General features: G+C 44.9%; 1 protein-coding gene across 11 annotated transcripts in view; it reads right to left on the bottom strand.

Moving 5' to 3' along the window:
• Window positions 1–21,677, bottom strand: part of NR5A2 (nuclear receptor subfamily 5 group A member 2) — a 128,287-nt gene that overhangs the window by 66,549 nt on the left and 40,061 nt on the right. The window contains exon 4 of one of the 11 annotated variants that reach the window (XM_059875489.1): window positions 4,247–5,246. The exons of the other annotated variants lie outside the window; for them this stretch is intronic. Within the exon in view, the coding sequence (XP_059731472.1) occupies window positions 4,965–5,246 (282 nt within the window). The 3' untranslated portion in view covers window positions 4,247–4,964. Of the gene's footprint in view, window positions 1–4,246; window positions 5,247–21,677 lie in introns of those variants that run through there. 11 annotated transcript variants of the gene reach the window in all.

The raw sequence follows: 21,677 nt of genomic DNA, 5'->3' as shown, positions 1-21,677 counted from the left end.
AAGAACTGGACACGACTGAAGGGACTCCGCTCACACGCACAGAGGGAACGTGAAGCCAGCACCGTGTGCCAGCCTAGAGGGCTGGGACGGGGAAGGGGGCTTAAGAGCGTGGGTGCCTGTGGCTGACTCGTGGGGATGTACGGCAGAAACCAACACGATGCTGTAAAGTAATTAAAATAAAAAATTAAAACACAGAGCAGAGTGCTCCTTCTGGTGACGGCCTGCCTTCACAAGGCGGGGGTGGGGACATGCCTGGAAAAGCCTTAGACGGGGAATCTCACAGAAGCCTGAAGAGGAGACTCGCCCTGTGAAGAAGTTTCAACACGAAAACCCGTTTCAAAGTGGTATTTCACAGACGTCCCTTTCAGAAACCCCTAGCCAAGAATGAGGTGTAATTTTCATGTTACAAAAATCTGACCCGTCTACTTGACTCAGATACAGGCTTAACTCTCTTTCCCAAAGCAAAATTTGGCTAGAAAATGAGCAAAATGGAGTCGAGGAGAAGCCGACCGCTGCTTGCTGAGCTCGGCGCTGGGCTGGGGCCGGGAGGGGTTCACGGGTGGCCAGGGAACTTCTCAGGGGGCTTGTCTCCCCGTGGATGGTGGTGAGGGGGCCTGGGGGCGGGGCGAGTCTCTTGGAAACCAAGTCTGAGGCTTAGCAGGGCGCTGAGCGTGTTCCCGTCCAGCTTGAATCTGGAATCTACACTTCAGAAGAAAAAGGAAATGTTTGCCACTGCACTTCTAGAATTCCCAAGGCCCATCACTTCCAGGAAGACGCACACAAAGGTCACATAAATGTTTTACGAGCTGGATCCACCGAGCCACTGCTTCCTCAGTGCTCCAGCAATTAAAGGATGACAGGAATACAGGGATGGCCGTGACTTGTGACAAAAAGAGACACGGATAGGGTGACGCCTGGGTCCTAAAGACCACGCCGAGCAGGTATCATTTAATGAAAAAACCCCGAGCTCTGTTTGTTAACATCCACGTTATGTCTGAAAGCAAACCATCTGCCTATATTCAAATGCATCTAATCCCTCCTTTGGGCTCACGTGATTTAGAGAGACTGCAGAAGAAAAACAGCTCCTCACAGTAGAAAAGCAACCCATCTCTTACTTTTTTTTTCTGAGTAAATAAAAAACGAGTCCCTAGGCACCGAACGGAAGACCTACAACGAGGGTGTTTGCCCATCCACCTTTTGCCCTGCTAGGATCCTCAGCTCGGAAAGCTGGCCATCCACACCACCCGTGAGCTGATCAGTTCAAGGAGGGGCGCGCCCACGAGCCCAGATCAATACGGTGAAGTATGGAGATGGATCTCGTCCCGGCCTGACTGCATTAACGAGCTCCTCTCCGTGACCTTTGCCCGATGGCGCAAATTAGACTCCACCACAAACCACATTCTTCAACGGGGCCCTTCCGTCTTTGTTGGCTTTTAATCAAGCACACTGCAGGCAGACCTCAAAGATGACCATGAGAAATTACAGTGCGTCCTCTGCACAGACTAGGCCTTGAGGAATTCGTCCAGGTTGTCTGAGATTACGGACGAGATAGCGTACATGCATGCTTTTAAAGCACGTTCTCCTAAGAAGCACCCCTTTCTCCGTTTTTTCACTGAAGCTCCTGGATGTGTCTCTAAGCGGGAAGCCCCCCTAGCGGCCTCACGTCATCCTCATTCTGGAGGTCAGGAGATGCAGCACCTGTGTCTCAGAAGCCAAGGCACCTCCAGTTAGCAGGGCTCTTCCTAAGACACAGGCTCTGATTCACCAGGCTCTGCAGCACGTCTAACAGGCTGACCATGATGCAGTGCTGACGGAATCACCACCTCTTGAATAAAAAGTTTTGCAGATTTCCAGGAAACATACAGCCCCCTCTCCAAGTGTGAATGTGTCTTCACACACAGTCTAATACACACACACTCACAAACCGACATTTTGGGCCCACAAACACAGTATAAGGAAATATACCCGATGGCGAGGGGTGAGAGCTTTGCAGTCGGTCAGGCCTGACGCAAAGGCAGACTCCACCAGGGGCCCACAGAGGAGGGCTGGGCAAAGACTTAACTTCCTGGGCCTTCCTTCACTCCAGAGTCCATCAAATCCTTTTTTTTTAATTTTATTGGAGTATAGTTGATTTACAATGTTGTGTTAGCTTCAGATGTACAGCAAAGCGATTCAGTCACACACATACATATATTCATTCTTTATCAGATTCCTTTCTCACATGGGTTATCACAGAATATTGAGCAGAGGTCCCTGTGCTACACAGTAGGTCCTTGTTGGCGATCCATTTTACAAAAGTACTGTGTGTATTAATCCCAAGCTCCTGACTTATCCCTAGCCCCTCCCCAGCTCCAATCAGACTCTAATAAATGCTGACACCTTGAACTTGGGGTGGGAGTTCACCAAGCTAGCACATGCCTAGAACTTTGGGCAAGGCTTGGGCTCAGTAAATACTCGCCGTGTTTAGAGGACACCATTGTGCTTCTTTCTACAAAAGTCAGGCACAGTCCTTCATCCTCAGTTCAGTCGTTACTACCACCCGAGAGTTCAACCCAAAATGAAAACCCAAGCACCAAGTCTAAGCTTTCGCCTGGACGGGGTCCCTCCGCTCACTTTCCTCCCTGTCCTGGGGGTGACCGGACAGAAATTGTAGCTGATGCACAAACCCAGAGAATCTCGACCTCAGCAAGGGAGCGCCGTGGTGCCCGGCCGCCCCTCACCAGGGGTCATGGTCCAGGTGAGTGAGCGTGTGCTGGGGAGGCCGGGGCTGACCACAGCAGGGGACGCGTGCCGTGTGACTCCACGACAGCGACTTCACAAGCACCGCAGCTGGGAAGATTTCATTCCCTGGGGTCTCCACTGCCTGGCTGATGTGGAAATTCTGGTTTGGGAAGTGCATTCAGCTGGCATCATGCTTTAATTCCCTTGAGAGAGGAAATACCCACAGGAGGGATACCTAAACCACCAGCTTACAAGTGCGGTCAGAAGGTCTTCCTGTTTGCACTCGGATGAAACTCGCCCTTTGACCCTCTGCCTCTCAGGACTGTGCCGAGGCCCCAGGATGAGATGACATCACTCTCCTGCTAAGTGGAAACTGGGCTGGTGAATTCTTGTGCTTTAACCATTTCTCAGTTCTAACTCCAAAGACATTAACATTGAGAGTTAAGACTCACATGAACTAAAGGTCTTGGAGTCCTCGGTCATTTTCAAGAGTGCAAAGGGTCCTGTCTTAACGGCTGAGACCTCTGGGACCAGACTTCCCTGGGGGATTCAATGGTCAAGACCCAGTGCTTCCAACGCAAGGGCTTTGAATTCAATCCCTAGTCAGGGAGCTTCGATCCCATATACTACATGTTACAGCCAAAAAAAACCTTTTTTAAAAGTTTGAGAGCCCTGAGTTAAATCAGTATGGCATTTTCATATGAACATGGGTGAATTTCTGACAAACGAACCTTGCTATGCAGTGAGTTCAAAACTCTCTGCTCGGTTTTGTGGGAGAATCCTTCAGAGTGACAAAGCAGGGGTGCAGACAAGTAGCAGAGACAGACATACAAGTAAGCGCCCCCAGGGAAAGAAGCGGAGAGCCTCACCACAGGCCCCAGCGTCTGACACCCCAGTTTCAGAGATCTCCGTGACTACGCTTACACTGGGCCCACGAGTGGCTTTGAGTCTGGCGGTGGCGGTGTTCAATATACAGACAGATCAGCTAAAAAAGAACAAGTGGGAAACTGCAGTCGCAGAGGAAGGAGGGAAGTTAATTCCACCCCGAGCCGCCGCGGAAGCTTCCCGGATCTGGAGTTTAGCGCAGTCGGTTCTGATGAACGCGGTGGAGGGCTGCCCACGCGGGGCCAGCACAGCGGTGGCTGCGTGTGAGCATTTCCGTGTGTCTGGAGTCGGGGAGGGACGTGAAAAGGCGGGGGTGATGAGATGCCTGCTGGCGAGCCGTCGCTTGTTCGGCAGCTGAGAGCGCCGTGATGAAACCACACGACCCAGGAAATGAGCTGGAGGGGCTGTGACCCCAGGAGGCCTCCGGGCGCTGATGTGGGTGATGAGCCCGTGTGTCCGGAAACAGAGCAGTCTGGGGGAGAAGGTTTGTGGGCGGCATCCCCAAGGACGCACAGCGTGAGAGGGAGAGGAAAACACTGTTTTGGGGCGGGTCAAGGCAGGGGAGCCTCGGAGGGAACGATCAGGAGTCGCTGCAGGGGCGCCTCAGGGTGCAAGAGAGAAAGCAGGCACAGGCCGGAGACGAGGCGGCCAAGGGCGCCGGGAGGCTCTGAGACCCGTCTCCCTGCGGGGCGGGGTGCGGCCCCGCGGACCCTGCAGACGCCCACGGTGGAGCCCAGGGCGGGGGGACCCTGATGGGAACAGATGCTGGTTGGGAGATGGGCTTTGTTTGTTGAGAAGTGGAGTCTCGCAGCTGCCTGTTGGGTGAGGGAACCTGGTGGAGGGAAAGCTGGAAAAACTGCCGGGCAATGAGACGTCTAACAGGAGTAAGGGACGTGGGAGACAGGGCGGCGGAAAGACAGAGGAGAAGGGACCCTCTGGCTCCACAGCAGGAAGGGGGCACTGAGCTACAGGCACAGTGGAGAGCTTCTGAGTGTGTGAGTGCGTTGATGGGCAGGTGTGTGCCTTACGGAGAATACCTGTAGCTAAATCAGGGCACGTAGGTCAGGGCTAAGAAAGAACTCACCTGCACAAGCCCTTCAACTTCTTCAGAAGCCGCAACCTGCCTGCCCTTCGTTTCTCTGTCCCCAGTTTTAACCCAGGTCAGGGTTGCAGAGAAAAAAAAGGGACTCAGATGTGCTGAGACTTTTTTCTTCTCGGGGGACCTCTATTATTGCACTTGCCATATTGTAAAGCAATTATCTAAGGGTTTTGTTTTGTTTTTTTTTTTAATTTCTAAAAAAGTTTCCGGAACTCATTCTCTCCCCGCCCTCCTGCCCCTCCATTAATAACAGACATAACTATTTGGCATAAATCAGCCTGTGTGACATACTAGAGTACGGGGGAGCAGAGTCACAGAGCAGCTCAGGGGAGTGGATCATCCTTGGCTCCTGCCGGCCTTCTCCCTTCCTCCAGCATTTGTCTCCTGACCGCGGAGCTGGACAGGCTGATGGCCTCACAGCTTCTCTCCCCTCCCTCCATCCTTCAGTGAGAACCAGAGACAGCAGGCCTTCCATCAGACCCAAGAGATGCAGAGAGAGCCATCCAGACGCGAGAGAATTGTCTTGTAAAGGTCTGGGCAACTAAAGAGGAGACATGAAATGCATACAAATAAACACACCTTCTGGTTGCTGGTCTACACCAGGGATCTCTCTACTGCAGAGCCCTGGAGATGTAGTTCTTGCTGGGGGACAGCCTTCTCTCCTCTCCCCACCTCCAAACCGCACTGGTCCTCTCCCCCCACCTCCCAAATAGCACTGGTTCTCACATCTTACACACATGAGCCTTCCTATCTGAGGATGGAGACCATTCCATCTCTGTGCATCCAGGTTCTTGCACAGTGCACTTTGCAAATATGATCTCACTTTATTTAAAATTACCACATCAACAGTACACAATCCCTGTTTTGTAGATAAGGACACTAAAGTTAAGTTCCTTTCCTGAGAGCACGTGACCACAAAGCGGCAGATCTAGGATCTGAGGCAAGTCTGACTCCAAAGCCCATGCAGGACTGGGTGGTCCTGTGGTGAAGAAGCCGCCTTCCAGTGCAGGGGACGTGGGTTCCACCCCTGGTCAGGGAACTAAGATCTCACGTACCACCCAGCAAGTCCAAAAGATAAACAAAACAAAACCAAGAAACAGAGGCCACTTGATGAGGCCCCCACTGTGATGAGAGGCAAGTAACAGTTCAGTCAGTGCCCAGCAACAAGCAGGGAATTCGTATCAAACACAGCACCAGACTTTCCGGTATCAATTAAGGAAAGAAGAAACTGATGTTTCCAGATCAGTGGTGACTCACCCTGGAGCCTCCCTGGGGCACAGTCCAGATGCTGCTGCCTCCCACTACCTTCAAGTCATCTGACCTGGAACAAAACAGCTTACAAAACGGCCTGATGATAGAATTCTTAAATAGCACTACCGAACTGAACTTGGATCCCCTTGCTGGGCATGCAGCAAAGCCAACCTACTGACACCGGGTTGTGGTGAAGGAAAGCACAGCGTTTATTGCAGGGCACCAAGTCAGGAGAATGGGCAGCTCGTGCTCAAAATGCCTGAACTCCCCATTGGGTTTCAGGGAACAATTTTTAAAGCCAACATTTAGGGTGAGGGCTGAAGGGGGTGTGACCTTCTCCTGACGGGTTGGTGATGAGGTAAGGCGTGGCGTGTGGGCAATCCTAATCATGCTCTGTTTTACTTTGTTCCCTGACTGCTTCTTGTCAGCCGTGTTCCCTGACTTCCCTAATTAGTAACTGCTTGAGCCTGCTCTTTGGAAGTCAGGGAAGACCAAGGACACTAAACCCTTTTTCCACAAACCTGATATAGGGCACACAGAAGGCCCTGTGCCCTGAAAGGCCCTGAGGGGTCCTGTGCTGATGGCTCAGTCACCAAGTCGTGTCCAGCTCTTTGCGACCCCATGGACTGTAGCCCGCCAGGCTCCTCTGTCCGTGGGATTATGCAGGCAAGAATACTGGAGTGGGTTGCCATTTCCTCCTCCTGGGGATCTTCCCCAGCCAGGGATTGAACCTGGGTCTCCTGCTCTGGCAGGCAGGTTCTTCGCCACTGAGCTAAGGGTCCTGCTCAGTTTCGATATCAGATTTCAGCACTGCCCACCCAGCACTGTCCCGTAGCTGATTCTCCACTTGCTTTCCTGTCACACTGTGTACTTGTAGGTAGAGTACACTTTGATATTGCATTTTGTGATGCCAAAAATGTTTATTAGGCCTATATCATTGAATCAATGAATTAGAGAAGGTATCCCAAAAGGACCGATGCATTTTTAATGAAACCACATAACTTATGCAGCTCTGGAGAGTTACCAATCAAAGCCCACAAATGGGCATCGTTCAGCTGTCACAGGAAAGAATATTTCTAGGGATTCTAATCAGGCTTTAAAAGCACTGTTTACCTACATGAGTTTCACCCTTCTTTGATTCCTCTAATAAAGTTACTATTAATTTGTGAAAAAAATTATTATTCTCCTTAATCATTATTGTTCCTTTTCACCTTGACTCTGAGTGTCGAAAGGGACACTAACTATTAAAATTATCTTTGAACACAGCCAGGAATGTACTTGAAATCATACTATGAACTGAATGGGGAAGCTGCAGAGTCTCTTGAAAACTTAAGCGAGGGGGAGCAAAAACACTCCATGATTTGGGCCTTTAATCCTTGATTAGGCTGGCTTGCTAAATTACAAAGGCTTTTATTAACTCAGTGTAATTACTCAAAAAAGATTCAACACCACTAAAATATATAAAAAATATACTTCTCAAAAGGAGGGATATTGACTCTCTAAGTCCTAAGATGTAACTGGACACAACTGACCCTTAAGAAGTATTTACTGAATGAAAGAAGGGATTGTAAAATTATCTGACCAACTCTATGGCAATTCAACCGTACGCTTATGAGTTCAGCTGTGGACGTGCCAGGAAAGCGTATTTCGTGTTGCTTTGGTGGCTACTGTAGGTTACACACAGGATCCAGGCTTTCATTCTCCAGGGTCTACTACAGGGCTGTATAGGAACCCACAGAATTCATAAAAGCTCATCTCATCTCATCATTGAAATGGTTTAGAAACTCTGTATGAGCACATATTTAGATTTTAAATTACGTTTAAAGTTGATAAGAAAACTTGAATCTCAAATGACACTGGCATTGACAATTTGGATAACAAAGAGAATATTCATTACTCTAGAAGCCCCTAGAAAAGGCAACTGTAATTAATACTTTAGGATGAAATTAATTGATTTGAGAAATAGAGTGAGTTGAATTATAGTATATATCTCTTTAAAAAGTCCTTCTTACTCTGCCCTACCCTATTGTAGGTAAATCTAAATTGTTTATGTAATATCAAAATACAGTGACAATAAGATCACAATATATGTTTTATGTTGTTGGTAGTCTGATATCTGTAACCCATTGTCTCATTTAAAGTTACCATTAGAAATTTAAGTTCTGAAAAACATCTTAACTGGTAGGAAACTTGTGACTTTTTTACCTTTAAATGAAAATAAATGCTACTGAAAAAGTCAGGATTTCTAGACTGAAAAACTTAAGAGACATACAGTCTGAGTTTAGTCTCTAAGGGCTTATGTTAGAAGAGCCATCCTAATTCCAGAAAAAACATATATAGATTCTTTTCAGATAGCTTGCATACATTTTTAGATGAAAAAACTGATAATAAATGTAAAAGCTTTGTAGATTCACAGCAAGTGTTTTGGGGGCTTATGTTGAAAAGCTGAAAACAACTAATTATACAAATCTGGCTGGACTAATCAATTACTCAGATCAACATTAGGTGCCTATTACAGACATAAACACGGGAATTATATCTCCCTTAAGTAATGCACTAAAATCATGAGCCTACAACATTCTAATACCAAACGTGATGGTATAAGCAGTCTAATTATTAAAAGTCCTTCCAAGCAATGAATTGACTTTTATGTGAACATTAGACACACGAAAGACACTTTTTTGTTTCAGCTTGATTCCCATTTTTGTAATTTGCTTTATATTTTTATAACAACAAATGTCAGTGAAATAATTAACTAGTACAAAGGACCTTGGTGCAAAGCATCTAATGTGATGATCTCATAACCACCACAAAACATCATTTTTTGTTTTTTAAGGAAATTTTTAGAATTGCATACGTGCATATGATTATGATCTCCAGAATGTAAACATATTAATCTTTAAAAAAGTGCATCTGTGGTATCCAACTCTGTTCTCTGCATCTTTCCCCTAAACCAGGGGTATTCTTAGAAAAATGATAACAAAAATGTCCTCCTACAAACAAGCTTTCCAGCTGCCTGTCAAATATATGCTGTTCCTTCCTCCAATGAGGACTCTGGTATTTAGGAAAAAGCAAGCTCTTGAATACATTCAAACCAGAGGAAAACCAAAAATAGAAGCAAATAGACACCTGCTGACGAACAGTGACAAATCCCACTGACACCGCAGTGACCCCCAGTTAGTCAGGATTTAATTAAGGGCATAATTAAGTCAGTGGAACGGAACGCTAATGAGTGTTTTTTTAATACGGGTAATTATACGTAAAAATCCAAAGTGTGATGGAGACTTAGATATATCATTAACATGAACGGTATAGAATAACAAACAGGGCAGAGTGTGCCACTTCTATTGCGGTGAAGAAAAAAAAAGTTGAATCAGTCTCAGGTTGAATAATACTCGGGCAAGTTTATGTTGGCTCCATGCTGGGAACATTTGTTATTCTAATTTTGCAACAATAAGCGACTTCGGGTATTGAGATCCTGTTTTCAATGCAGATTCCATTGGCTTTGAAGTCTTTCTGCAGTTAGCGTTCTGTCCAACTGCAAATGAGCAATTAAGAGACTGTTTGCAAGTATGTGGCTTCCTCGCTTGCCTTCTGGAAGAGTCCATCTGAGCGGGAGACCGACAGATGCAGGGGTGGGGGCTCCTCACTAATTCAGAGTGAGCTCCCATTATGTGAGAGCCTTTGATCTGATCTCTGCAGGGACAGAACCTACAGGACGGGGGTCTGCTGGCGGGAAATAGCAGGAGGAAGGGGAAGAGGGCTGAAACAAAGTCGCCAACTCTGCAAAAGGTGAAAAGGAGGCGTCAGGTCAGGAGCAAAAAGTCTACAGCCACCAACCACTTCATGTTCTGTGACGGGAAGCATCCCAGTGGGGTTTGGGACCTGCCCTTCTGCCGGGATTATTTTATCTATGGTTCCCTTGACTGGTTTGTTGTTGTTTAGTCGATAAGTTGTGTCCGACTCTTTGTGATCCCCATGCACTGTAACCTGCCAGACTCCTCTGTCCATGGGCTTTCCCAGGCAAGGATACTGGAATGGTCTGCCATTTCCTCCTCTAGGGGATCTTCCCGACCCAGGAATTGAACCCGTGTCTCCTGCATTGGCAGACGGATTCTTTACCACTGAGTCACCAGGGAAGCCATAGGGAACTCATCTATCCAAGCAACAAGTGGACAAGGAGATTCCACTCACCATCCAACTCTCTCTCTAATAAGCGGTTCTGATTTTAAAGCTTTCCTTAAAATAGTCAGGGCATCTTCTTCCTGTGGGTCTCTCAAGTCTGGTCTAACCTGCACTTTTACAATATTCCAGAGGAAAAGAAAAGAGCATCTCTGTAAGCCTACAGTATTTTCCAGGTGGCTCAGTGGTAACGAACCTGCCTGGAGAAGGAAATGGCAACCCACTCCAGTACTCTTGCTTGGGAAACCCCATGGACAGAGGAGCCTGGTGGGCTACAGTCCAAGGGGATGCCAAGAGTCAGACATAACTTAGAAATGACACAATAGAAACATGAGCATATTACTAGCAGAGCCAATGGTCAGACCCTGTATCTTTCCACTGCGGGCCAGGCTTGAGGGTGTCTGGATAAGGATTGGGACAACGGTGCCTTGTCAAGTACATGTGGATTTGGGGCACAGCTGGGTCACCCACGTAAAAATTAAATTCCTACTGGCACTTATATATTATCAGATGGGTGCCCAATATTAACTTCTTATAAATCCCAGCGTATCTATGATGATAATGAGTTTGCCTCTGACAAAGGTATTCAGTATAAAAATGTCTACAAATGGAATTTTGACACTGTATATACTCACCAAACCCAAGGGCCCTGGAGCACAAAAGAACTGGAAAGAAAACTCACCTTTTGTTTAGACGGTGAGTTTACAGAGCTCATTTTTCCTGAATGCGTGCCATAAAAACAACCATTATCTCTCTGACAAGGCTCGTATAACAGTTACCAGGAGTTATAAAGTTGAAGATTTTGTATGGACACATCCCACAACTAGAGTTAATAAGTAATTGCAGAAGACTTGCACGTTAAGGCCTACCAGAATGCCTAATATTCTCATGATCATTAAATCTATGAATACTAGGAGTGGCTTTGGCAACTCTAGAATCTGTAGGACAACTTCTCAGAGGCCGAGAGGCACTGGTTGCATTAATCTGGGGCCAAGTTCAATTCACAAAAAACATCTGAGCCACGAGATAAATTTTTTGGTTGCACTGTCCGGCGGTTCTCACTGGGCAAATCCATCACTGGTCTGTGTTCTTTCCCTTCCCCAAATCAAGTCAAATTTTCTAAACAAAATAATAAAGCAGACTAAGGAAGCCCTTTATGCAAAGCTTAGGGGTGGGTGCAAAACGCCAAGTCTGAAGCTCTTGGTGGCTTCCAATGAGATCCTAACGGCGGAGCATCTCCCTGGGTTCGCCGTTTTGTGTTTTTTAAGATTTTTTTTTTGATGTGGACCATTTTTAAAGTCTTTATTGAATTTGTTACAGTATTGTTTCTGCTTTCATGTTCTGGTTGTCTGGCTGCAAGGCGTGTGGCATCTTAGCTCCCCGACCAGGGCTCGAACCTGCACTCCCTGCACGGGATATGAGGTGTCCTAACCACTGGCCAGCCAGGGCAGTGCCCCCAAGTACTCCAGGTTCGTCTCACATGACCCTCACACACGCCTGATAGCACCACCCCTTCCATGCTCCACTTTTTTGGGCAAGGCCACTCGTATCAAGTTCTGTGTGAATGAAGAGAGGTGTCTTTCACCCCCCACTTGCCTCCTGGTTCAAAAGGAACTACTGAAATAGCAACAGCATTCCAGCCGCAGCCTGGCAGCCGGCGTGCACGCGGCCCACCCTTGCTCCCCGGGCCCGTGAGAGGTTGGAGAGCTCAGCAAAATTTTTATGTACGGGAGCGGGCCCAAGGAAAACTCAGCCGCCATAACCAATTGTGGACAGGGGGGTCATCTATCAGCAGACAAATGCAGGAACTCCAGGATGTCTCTCCTCAAATGAAATAATATATCTTTGAAAGCCAATGCCCGTTTGAGGCCCGAGGCCCATATATCAAGGCTGAGCGGCTGGCGGAATCGCTCCAGGGCCATTAACCTTCCACCTGTTTCTCCTTGTCCTTCAGGATGAGACCCTGCCCTTGGTTTTACTCCCTTCCCCTGTTCATCTTCCGACAGAGTGTAAATGTAAAGCAGCGGGCCTGTGAAATAATTCAAGAGCAATGGACCAGGCGCACGGTTACAAATCTCTGCCACTGGCGCTGTGACTTATGCAAGCAGTTTGTCACACATGAGCCCGGTGACCTCTGTCACATAACAGAGGAAAATGCCGCCGGAGATCAAAGCCGGGATGCGGAGCTCCAGGACTCTGCGCCACGGACCGAGCGGGTTACTCGTACCCCAGCGTGTAACATCTGCTCCAGAGAGTACGGACAGGAGCGCGGGGCGCCCTCCTCGGGATCACTGCTGTCAAGGGGAGCGGGGGCTTTCCTGGAACATCGGGACTAGAATTTCTGTGTTCTGGAGAATGCCTGAGACCGGCTGGGACTGCCAAGAGGAGGCAACATCCATCTGCCTAATTTGACCTGAACGCAGAGAAGTTAATAGAATTCGAAAAATGTAAAAGGAAGGCCATGAGGAATGTGTCAGCTTGAGAACTTAAATGCTGTGGTTGTGACGATAAAAACAAAGTTTTACCGAAGCTTATAAATTTGCTGGGTGAAAGAAGCAGGTGAGTAGATTTTTTGAGACTCACGTGACTCACTAAAAGGAACTGCACACATTTAGTGATGTATGTATTCCTTCCTCCCCCACCCCCCCCAAAAAAGATAGCTCATTAAAGGACCAAATAAGATCACCTACATGAAAGTACCTTACAAAGTCCAGGAATTCTCTGCCAGTCCAGTGGTTAGGACTCTGCGCTTTTACTGCGTAGGGCCTGGGTTCAGTCCCTGGTCAGGGAACTAATATTCCACAAGCCACATGATGCAACCAAAAATTAAAAAAAAGTCCAAAGCTTTCTCCAAATGACATTAGAATTTAGAAAAATGTTGAATCTCCCACGGGTGGCTTAAAAATAGAGAGACCTACGCTGGAAGGAAATTAGCAGTTTCACTATTCTTAAATCTGCTTTAGGATTAATTCCTATTTTGTACTTATGTATGACGTTACTCTTACTCTGTCCATTCCATATTCTGTGTAGAGTACAGAAAATGAACAGAGCTAGAAATGGTCCTCCCTAGGCTCCTAGTCTCTTTGGTATATACATACCTACTTACATAGTAAGTTGCTTCAGTCGTGTCTGACTCTTTGTGACCCTGTGGACCACAGCCCGCCAGGCTCCTCTGTCCATGGGATTTTCCAGTCAAGAATACTGGAGTGGGTTGCCATGCCCTCCTCCAGGGGATCTTCCTGACCCAGGGATTGAACCCAGGTCTCCTGTGGATCCTGCATTGCAGGCAGACTCTTTACCACTGAACCACTCGGAAAGTCCTTTGTTAGGAGCATTTAATTTTGATTTCTTCATAAATTAAAAACGACAACAGAAGTCTCGATTAGCTGATTGGGAGATGCAAGCAGACCTCAGTTCATGCATTTCCTGCCCTGAAGAGAGCCCTGGCTGGGACGTGTGACACCCACCCCTCCAGCCGTGCACACACTTGGCTGGGATGTGTGACACCCTCCCCTCCAGCCGTGCACACACACAGGGTCTCTTTCAGGTACCATACACACTGCTCTTTAGTTGACCGAGTAATGCGAGTTTCCATTCTTCAAGCAGGCTGACACCAACGTCCAGTCTTCTACGTGGAAACGTTAGACAATAAAAATAGTTAACCTAAATAATAATTTTCAAAGTTCTGCTGCTAAAGTTTTGAGCTATTTTTAAATGCCTCATCAAATTTTCACAAAAACATGAAGCTACCCAGTCTCGGGATTCTTAACCTGGGGCCCCTCCCTGGGCTCCAAGGGGTCTGTGAAGCCCCAAGACTGCATGCAAACTCCTGTTCGTGCAATTTCCTGGGAAGAGTCATGATAATCCTCATCAGATGCTCAGAGGTGCCTGTGATCCAAAGAAGGTGAACAAGGATTGACAGGAAGTAGAACCTGAAGCCCCTCTGTTGGTTTTACCACCAAACAAGAACCTGGAACTGCGAGAACTGGAGAGGCCCCAGAGGTCACCCAGCCTGACCCGTCGTCTTACAGATGAGACGATGTAGACTGAGATGAGGCCACCACAGGCCACGGTTTAAAAAATCAGTTTGTGGAAGGAGACCGCAGACTCCTGCTTCCAGCCTAGGACTCCTCTACGTGTGATCCCAGTCTTTCTTTCCTTTGGCTGTTGTTTAAAAGTCAGATTTTTGTTTCATGTCCCCTGAAATAATTTTTCTGTGATGCAGAAACCTAATTATAAGAGATACCTATGTCTTTTAAAAAAAACAGAACATTTTATAATTATGGCCTTAGGCATCTGCTGTTATGAATAAACATGAAAAGACTTTCCTTTGTGGATTACAATTTGTTTTGATAAAAACAGCAGTAGAATGATGGATATGATGCCTTGAATTCTTGTTAGGTTTCCTTCCTGAAAAAGATGTGTGTGAGTGTGTGTGTGAGTGTGTGTGTGAGTGTGTGTGTGTGTGTGTGTGTCTGTGTGAGAGAGAGAGAGAGATAGAACACAGTGGGCCTAATTTTTAAGTAGCTTTGTACTACCTATTTCATTGTAAGCATATTTTAAGCTTCTTTATAAATTAATATTTAATTTGCACAGATAAAATCATTGTCTCTTACGGTAAGCATGGCTGCTCCTTTGGAATAATCATGAAAAGTTCAAACCAAGATCATATAATGCTACCTATTAGCAATAAATGTTCTACTTAATGTTTGATTACTTTGAGTTCTCTATGCTTCCAAATTATGAACAAAAATAAGAAGAGAGTCAGGCATTCATTTCTCTGACTCCTCAGATAAAAGCAAGGCACTGAATATTTCCAGTAAAGCACCTAAAATAGTCACTCCTTTTAGAAGGAAATGCTGGACCCCAAAAACGGAAAAGATACTCTAATAATAAGTTACCCTAAAATTTTTAATCCATTAATGGTCTGCGATTTAAAACAAACAAAAATATGATCAGCCTGCAGCCAAAAAAAAAAAAAAAAAATTCCTGGGCATGAATCACTGCTTACATTCTTTTCCATCCACAAACAATTTCGTTTGGGAAAGTTGCCACGAAGAATCGACAGTGACAACAAATGGCATTGTCCCGTGAACATCTGTTTCCGACGCCCACGCTGATACTGCGGGCTGAGGACGCCGGGCCTGCCTGGTCTTCACAAGTTGCCACAAAGGAACTGGAAGCCACTGGTACGCTGAGGCTTTATTATTGGAACACAGGAAAACTTTATCATCATGCTGGGAAGTTCTGTATCTTTTGAAATATTGGAACCGGGGTTATGTTAGCACATTAAACCATGCGGAAGACTACTTCTGAAGAAAAGGAGGAAAAAAATGGTTTCTTGTCTATTATGTCCTTGGGTTGACGTTCCCACTCAATCTTCATATAACTTCCTCACCCACCCTCGACTGAAAACTATTTTGTTTGCTAAAGATGGGACTGAGTTTTGCTTCTTGTAAAAACTGAGAGGACCGAATACCAAAGAAATTCTAAGCCAAACATGATAAATAAACACTATTGTTTCTTAACAAAAAGAAATCAAATGCAAGCAGAAGAGCTTTCATATACACTTTGGTTTTTTTTTTTTTCTTTCTAAATTCAAACTACCATGCTTACATTTACTGGAAACCTGGAAACAGGGGGCTCATGAAGGCTCCTGACTAGAGAATTCTCAGCTCAGTGCGAGCTGCAAAAAGGAGGAAGGCAGAGAGCTTCCGGGAGAGAAGCCAGTGTGAATGGACTACAGGGAGGGCAGGACCCTGGACACAGTCTTGGGGCTGTGACTTTGAACTTGAACCTGGGCTGTCAGGGTGAAGCTTTATGCCAGCCTGTCAGTAAAGGAGCAAGGGCACAGACCTCCTGTTTTCCCCCTTTTCTCTGTTTCTTGTCTACTTTTAACAAACGCAATATTGGAAGTCAAAGTTATTCATGATGGTAATTTTAAATGGTAATCTGTCTGCTCAAAGCCTTTGCATACTCCAAATTAATTTGAATACTGCCAAAGCAATAAAAAGAGGCTTCCTTCTTTTTTTGTGGTCAAACACTGATTCACTTACATGAATGGAGGTGCTAAGTGGGAAATGCAATCCATGACTGACTTGCATGTATGTGTGAGTGTTTCGTTCTGTCTAAAAAAGAGGGGATATATGTATATGATGTATAACTGATTCATCTTCCTAAACAGCAGAAAGTAACACAATGTCGTAAAGCAACTGTACTCCATTAAAAATTATTTTAAAAATGTTTCATTCTAAAAAGACATATTGCTTGGGACTTCCCTGGTGGTCAGTGGCTAAGACTCTGCACTCCCAATGCAGGGGGCATTGATTCCTGGTCAGGGAACTAGATTTCACACGCAGTAAGTAAGATCTAGTGCAGCCAAATAAATAAATACATCAAATACATATTTTAAAAAATAAATAAAAAGACATATTGGAACATATTCCATAAGATGTTGCTCACCCAGTTTGACAATGCACAAAACAGGCACTCAAAAAATACTTGTGGAATAAATCAGTAAATCACAGTGCCAGCTATCCAACTGAGGATAAGAAAACAAATATTTACTGGACAGAGATAAATCTGATATATAATTTGCCTAAGAAAGATGATCTCTTTCACCTGAAAACACATAGCTTGTGCATAAGGAATCTGTCTTTTCTTTAAAAGCGATCTAGTATTAATACTAATTACCACATTGTTATAACTCCACATCCTGAAAATCACCACAAATATAACTACTTCAGAAGTAATTACTATCATTATTACTTATGGGAAAACGTATCTGTATTTTGGAGGAATTACCATTTCTTCTTTTGATTCTGGACCATACTGATCAAAAACAACAACCAGAAAGTACTTGAGAGTCGTGTTTCTGTCACTTAACTACACTTTCATAGTCAGTTTGCACATAACTACACTCATCATTAGTTGTCAAAAAAGAAAAAGAAAATTAGCAAGCACTTCCCAGATGGCACAGTAGTAAAGAAAGGGTCTGCAAATGCAGGAGATGTAAGAGATGTGGGGTCGATCCCTGGGTTGGGAAGACCCCCTCTAGGAGGAAATGGCAGCCCACTCCAGTATTCCTGCCTGGAGAATCCCGTGGACAGAGGAGCCTGGTGAGCTACAGCCCATGGGGCTGCAAAGAGCCAGACACAACTGCGCATGCTCACAAGGACAAGTACTATGTAAGCATGTGAATCTTTTGTTATTAAAAGTGATACAAATTAGAAATTTGTTGTATGCGTCATATGGGGCAAGAGTAGCCTATGCTTATACTGTCTTTTCATTTGAACTCACTTTTATGATGCTATTGGTTTCTCACCAGACCCTTGGCACATAAGCAAGTACAGCCGCCTCCATCTGCTTCTATAGATGAGGCAGCCTCCGAGATGGAGTTGATTCAGATGGCTCCATTTTTACAAAGCTTTCCCAGTGCCCTTAGAGTACAGCTCTGCCCTGCCTTTTTTTTTTTTTTAAACAAACATTCAAGTTTATTTTTACTTTGTCTGTTATTATCATCTTGGCTTCACAGCATATGGGATCTTGGTTCCCCAGCCAGGGATCGAACCTGTGCTCCCCTGCGCTGGAAGTGCGGAGCTGGCTGCTGGACCACCAGGGAGGTCCCTGCTCTGTATTCCTGCACAGAGATCGTCTCTATGATGTATTCCTCATCAGCTGCAGGTCTGTCCCCCAGCCACGCGTGGTCTGTGGGCAGGAACCGGGTTTTCTCATTTACCCCGTAACCCCACTGCTTCGTGTTGTACCCGGAGGACTGGAGCTCGACACACACTTGTCACGTTCATCAACCAGCAAACGGGCACAGGGGCACATCCACAGATGCTCTGACCCGGAGCTCAGGGCTGGTGGCTCAGGTGAAGCTCAGACCCGAGCCCTGGCCAGGGCTGCCCACCACCCCTGCCCAGCTTCGGTCGCATCACCTGATCCCCCAGAGAAATAATGTGGGAATAACCAAATAAGTTAACAAGGCAAGCCCTCAGCACCGATTTTAGTAAGAAAGTAAGAAAGTCAGGATAAGATTCTTCATCACACCTTGTGTCACCGGAGGAAGCGTCGGCCTGCCAATTTCACAAACATGCCAGTAAAAAGAATTTCCTTGGCAAACGGACAGCATGGAAACGTCCTTTTTAAAAGTCAATTAACCCCTAAATTCATGAGCTTGCTAGAAATGTTTCCTACTCCGTGGAATACAAGGCTCCTGAAGAAGCTCTTCCCCTTTCTATTTCTGGAATCTTCTTTTGTTCATCCATGCTAATAATAGTGATGGAGCAGGGGTTATTTATAGCAGCGGCTCCGCGAGCTCTATATCCATTTATATTTCCTGTGTTTATTGTTACCTTACCTTTCTGGTAATTAAAAGTGCCCTCCAAGATTGTATTTAGTAACAAATCACCTGTAAATAGCTTTTCTTTTAATATATGAAAGCTTATATTTAGACTCAATAAAATGTTTTACTCCCATTTCCTATGAACTAAAAACAGATTTCAATGGTGGTGGGGGGAGGGGTGTGTTTTATTTTCAATTTTATATGAAATGTTATTATTTGACCTTTAAACGTTTTGATTTAAAAGAACCTCACTTTATGTGGTAGCTCACGTATCCTCAAATCATTCAAATTTTGTCTTTTGATACTGAAACAAAGTTGCTATTAAGACTAAGCCACAAAGAGTTTATTAATGAACAGACTATCCTTTAAAAACATATCTGATTACTATATAGTATGATAAAAAATATAATATTAAAAAATGCCTCATCTTCTCCCCCACTTGCCCCAAACTGCTTGCTGGAATACAGTCCCTATAAATGGTCCCATCTAGGGATTCCCTATGGGTTTTCTGGTATAAAAAGCACCCAGAATCAGGAAGATCAATTTTGTCAGATTTACTTCCAATATTTCTTTACCTTGATTTAAAAAAATTTCCATTTTATATTGGAGCGTGGTTGATTGACAGTGTTATGTTAGTTTTAAGCATACAGCAAAGTGATTCAGTTATACATGTACATTTATCTATTCTTTCTGAAATTCTTTTCCCATTTACTATCTTGATTTTTGATGAGTTACAGCCTATCCCTTTATGAGTATTTCCTTGGGAAGACAGTCATAGGAAAGATGAATCAATTTCTTCCTCAGATCTAAGACAACATACAGGTATATTCTGTCAACTGAACCGGTGTCCCATGTCCACGGGGTCCTTTATAACACAGCATAGACTGTTTTAATCACAAAGTCAAAGTCAGGATAGTCTGGGTACATGTATTTTTAAACTGGTCAACTCTCAAAACATTCAGAAAAAAAAAATCTGCTAAATACTGTGCCTGGCTCTGTCTGGGGGTAGGGGAGATGCTGAGTCACAGAAGTGTACCAGCTTCTGTGGTCTTTGTTAATATCAGCTCTGCTTTCCATCAGAGTCTTAAATCCATGAGAATGGAGACAAAGGTGTTTTTTTTTTTTTAACTGAAAATAGAATATTCCTCAAAAACTAAAAATAGAAGTACCAGCTGACCCAGAAATCCCACTCTGGGTATACATCTGGAAAAAAAAAAAAAAGAACCCACTAATTTGAAATAATACATATATCTCAGTGTTCATAGCAGCATTATTTACAACAGCTAAGAGAAACAACCTCAGTGTTCATCAACAGATGATGGATAAAGAAGATGTGGCGCGCGCACACACACACACACACACACATGTGCACGCACATATAGCACACACATAACACGCGTGCACACACACAGCACACATATAACACGCATGCACACGCACGCACGCACACAATGGAGTACTACTCAGTCATAAAGAGAATGAAAACGACGCCGTCTGCAGCGACATGGACGCACTTGGAGAGCACTATGCTAAGTGAAACAGGTCAGACAGAGGAAGATAAACACTGTATGGTATGACATATATGAGCCTAAAAAATACAACAGTCCAGTAAGTAAAACAAAAAGAAGCAGAGTCACAGATCTAGAGAGCACCCTGGTGGTTACCGGTTTGGGGGCGGGGGTAATATAGAGGTGAGAACAAAGGGTTATTCTGAAATTACGTGAAATCGTGTGTGTGAAGCTTCTGAAAACTGCAAAAGGACCGTAGAGTAGAAAGAATCGTTTATTCAACATAAAGGTGAACTAGGGCATTCCCTGGTGGCTCGGTGGTGAAGAGTCTGCAAACCACTGAGCCCACGCACCCTAGAGCCGGTGCTGGGGAAGAGAAGCCCGCAGAGCAGCCAAGACCCAGCACGGCCAAAGATACATACACAAACAAAATTACCTAAAAAAAGAAGTCATTTTTAAAAAGTAAAGCAATATTACAAGGAAAAAAAAAAGAAAACTGTCTATTTAGCGAAACAACCAGCTCTTGGTTAAAGGACTCAATCTCAAAGCTCTCTTTTAATAATATATACTTTTTTATTTCTCTGATCTAAAACTGATCAGACTAAGCGAGTCAGGAAAAGTGGGAGCAATTATGTAAACATTTACTCACCAATCTCAATATGGAGTAATTTAACAACTGGATTTGCCTGCTGCTGCTGCTGCTGCTAAGTCACTTTAGTCGTGTCCGACTCTGTGCGACCCCAGAGACCACAGCCCACCAGGCTCCCCCGTCCCTGGGATTCTCCAGGCAAGAACACTGGAGTGGGTTGCCATTTCCTTCTCCAATGCATGAAAGTGAAAATCGAAAGTGAAGTCGCTCAGTCGTGTCCGACTCTTAGCCACCCCATGGACTGAACACTCAAACATAAAGGAGCAACAGGTTGCGGACACCTTCGGACACCTCTGCTGTTTCAAGCATCCCTTCCGCATGTTTTTGCCTCATGTTTTACTCTGATAAAGTTAAAGCTAAACAGATACTCCTTATCTCAGAGACCTTTATAAAATGTTACATCTGAGCAGCAAAGTGCTTTTGAACCTAAGCTAATAATTGATATAGTGGGGTTTTTTCCCACCTCATGAAGTAAAGTGCATTAGGGCTCAAAACCGTGGAAAACCTCACTGCTAAGATTCTACTTTGTGGATCCAAGCTCCCGGCTGTGACAGTGTTCTGTGTGGCGCATTTGATTTGGAAACCAAAGAACATTAGTCTAAATGGTTCTAAAAATGATGTGACCGATGTCTAATTTCTCACCAGGTAGCCATCTGGGTAAATTGTTCGAAACCAAAGAAGAAAACGGCTCAAAAAAAAAAAAAAAAAAAAAAAAAATCTCATAAAAGGACAGGAATCTGGAAAAGTAGGTAGTTTGTTCTCATTTCACAACATAAATTCATTTTAGTAAGAACCTACTGTATAGCACAGGAAACTCTACTCAAAACTCTGCAGTAACCTATATGGGAAAAGAATCTAGCTAAGAGTGGATTATGTACATCTATAACCGATTCACTCTGCTGTACACTTGAAATACAACGCTGCAAGTCAACGATGCTCAATAAAAATTTTAAAACTAAATTCATCCTCACTCTTTTGTCTCAAAAGGATGCCAACGAGTGTCTCCTCTGCCTTACAGATTCTTCCAGGGTTCTC

This window comes from Bos taurus, chromosome 16, assembly GCF_002263795.3.
Source record: "Bos taurus isolate L1 Dominette 01449 registration number 42190680 breed Hereford chromosome 16, ARS-UCD2.0, whole genome shotgun sequence".
Classification (NCBI taxonomy): domain Eukaryota; kingdom Metazoa; phylum Chordata; class Mammalia; order Artiodactyla; family Bovidae; genus Bos; species Bos taurus.
Note: the sequence above shows the minus strand (reverse complement) of the source record. Positions and strands in the feature narration are given on the sequence as shown.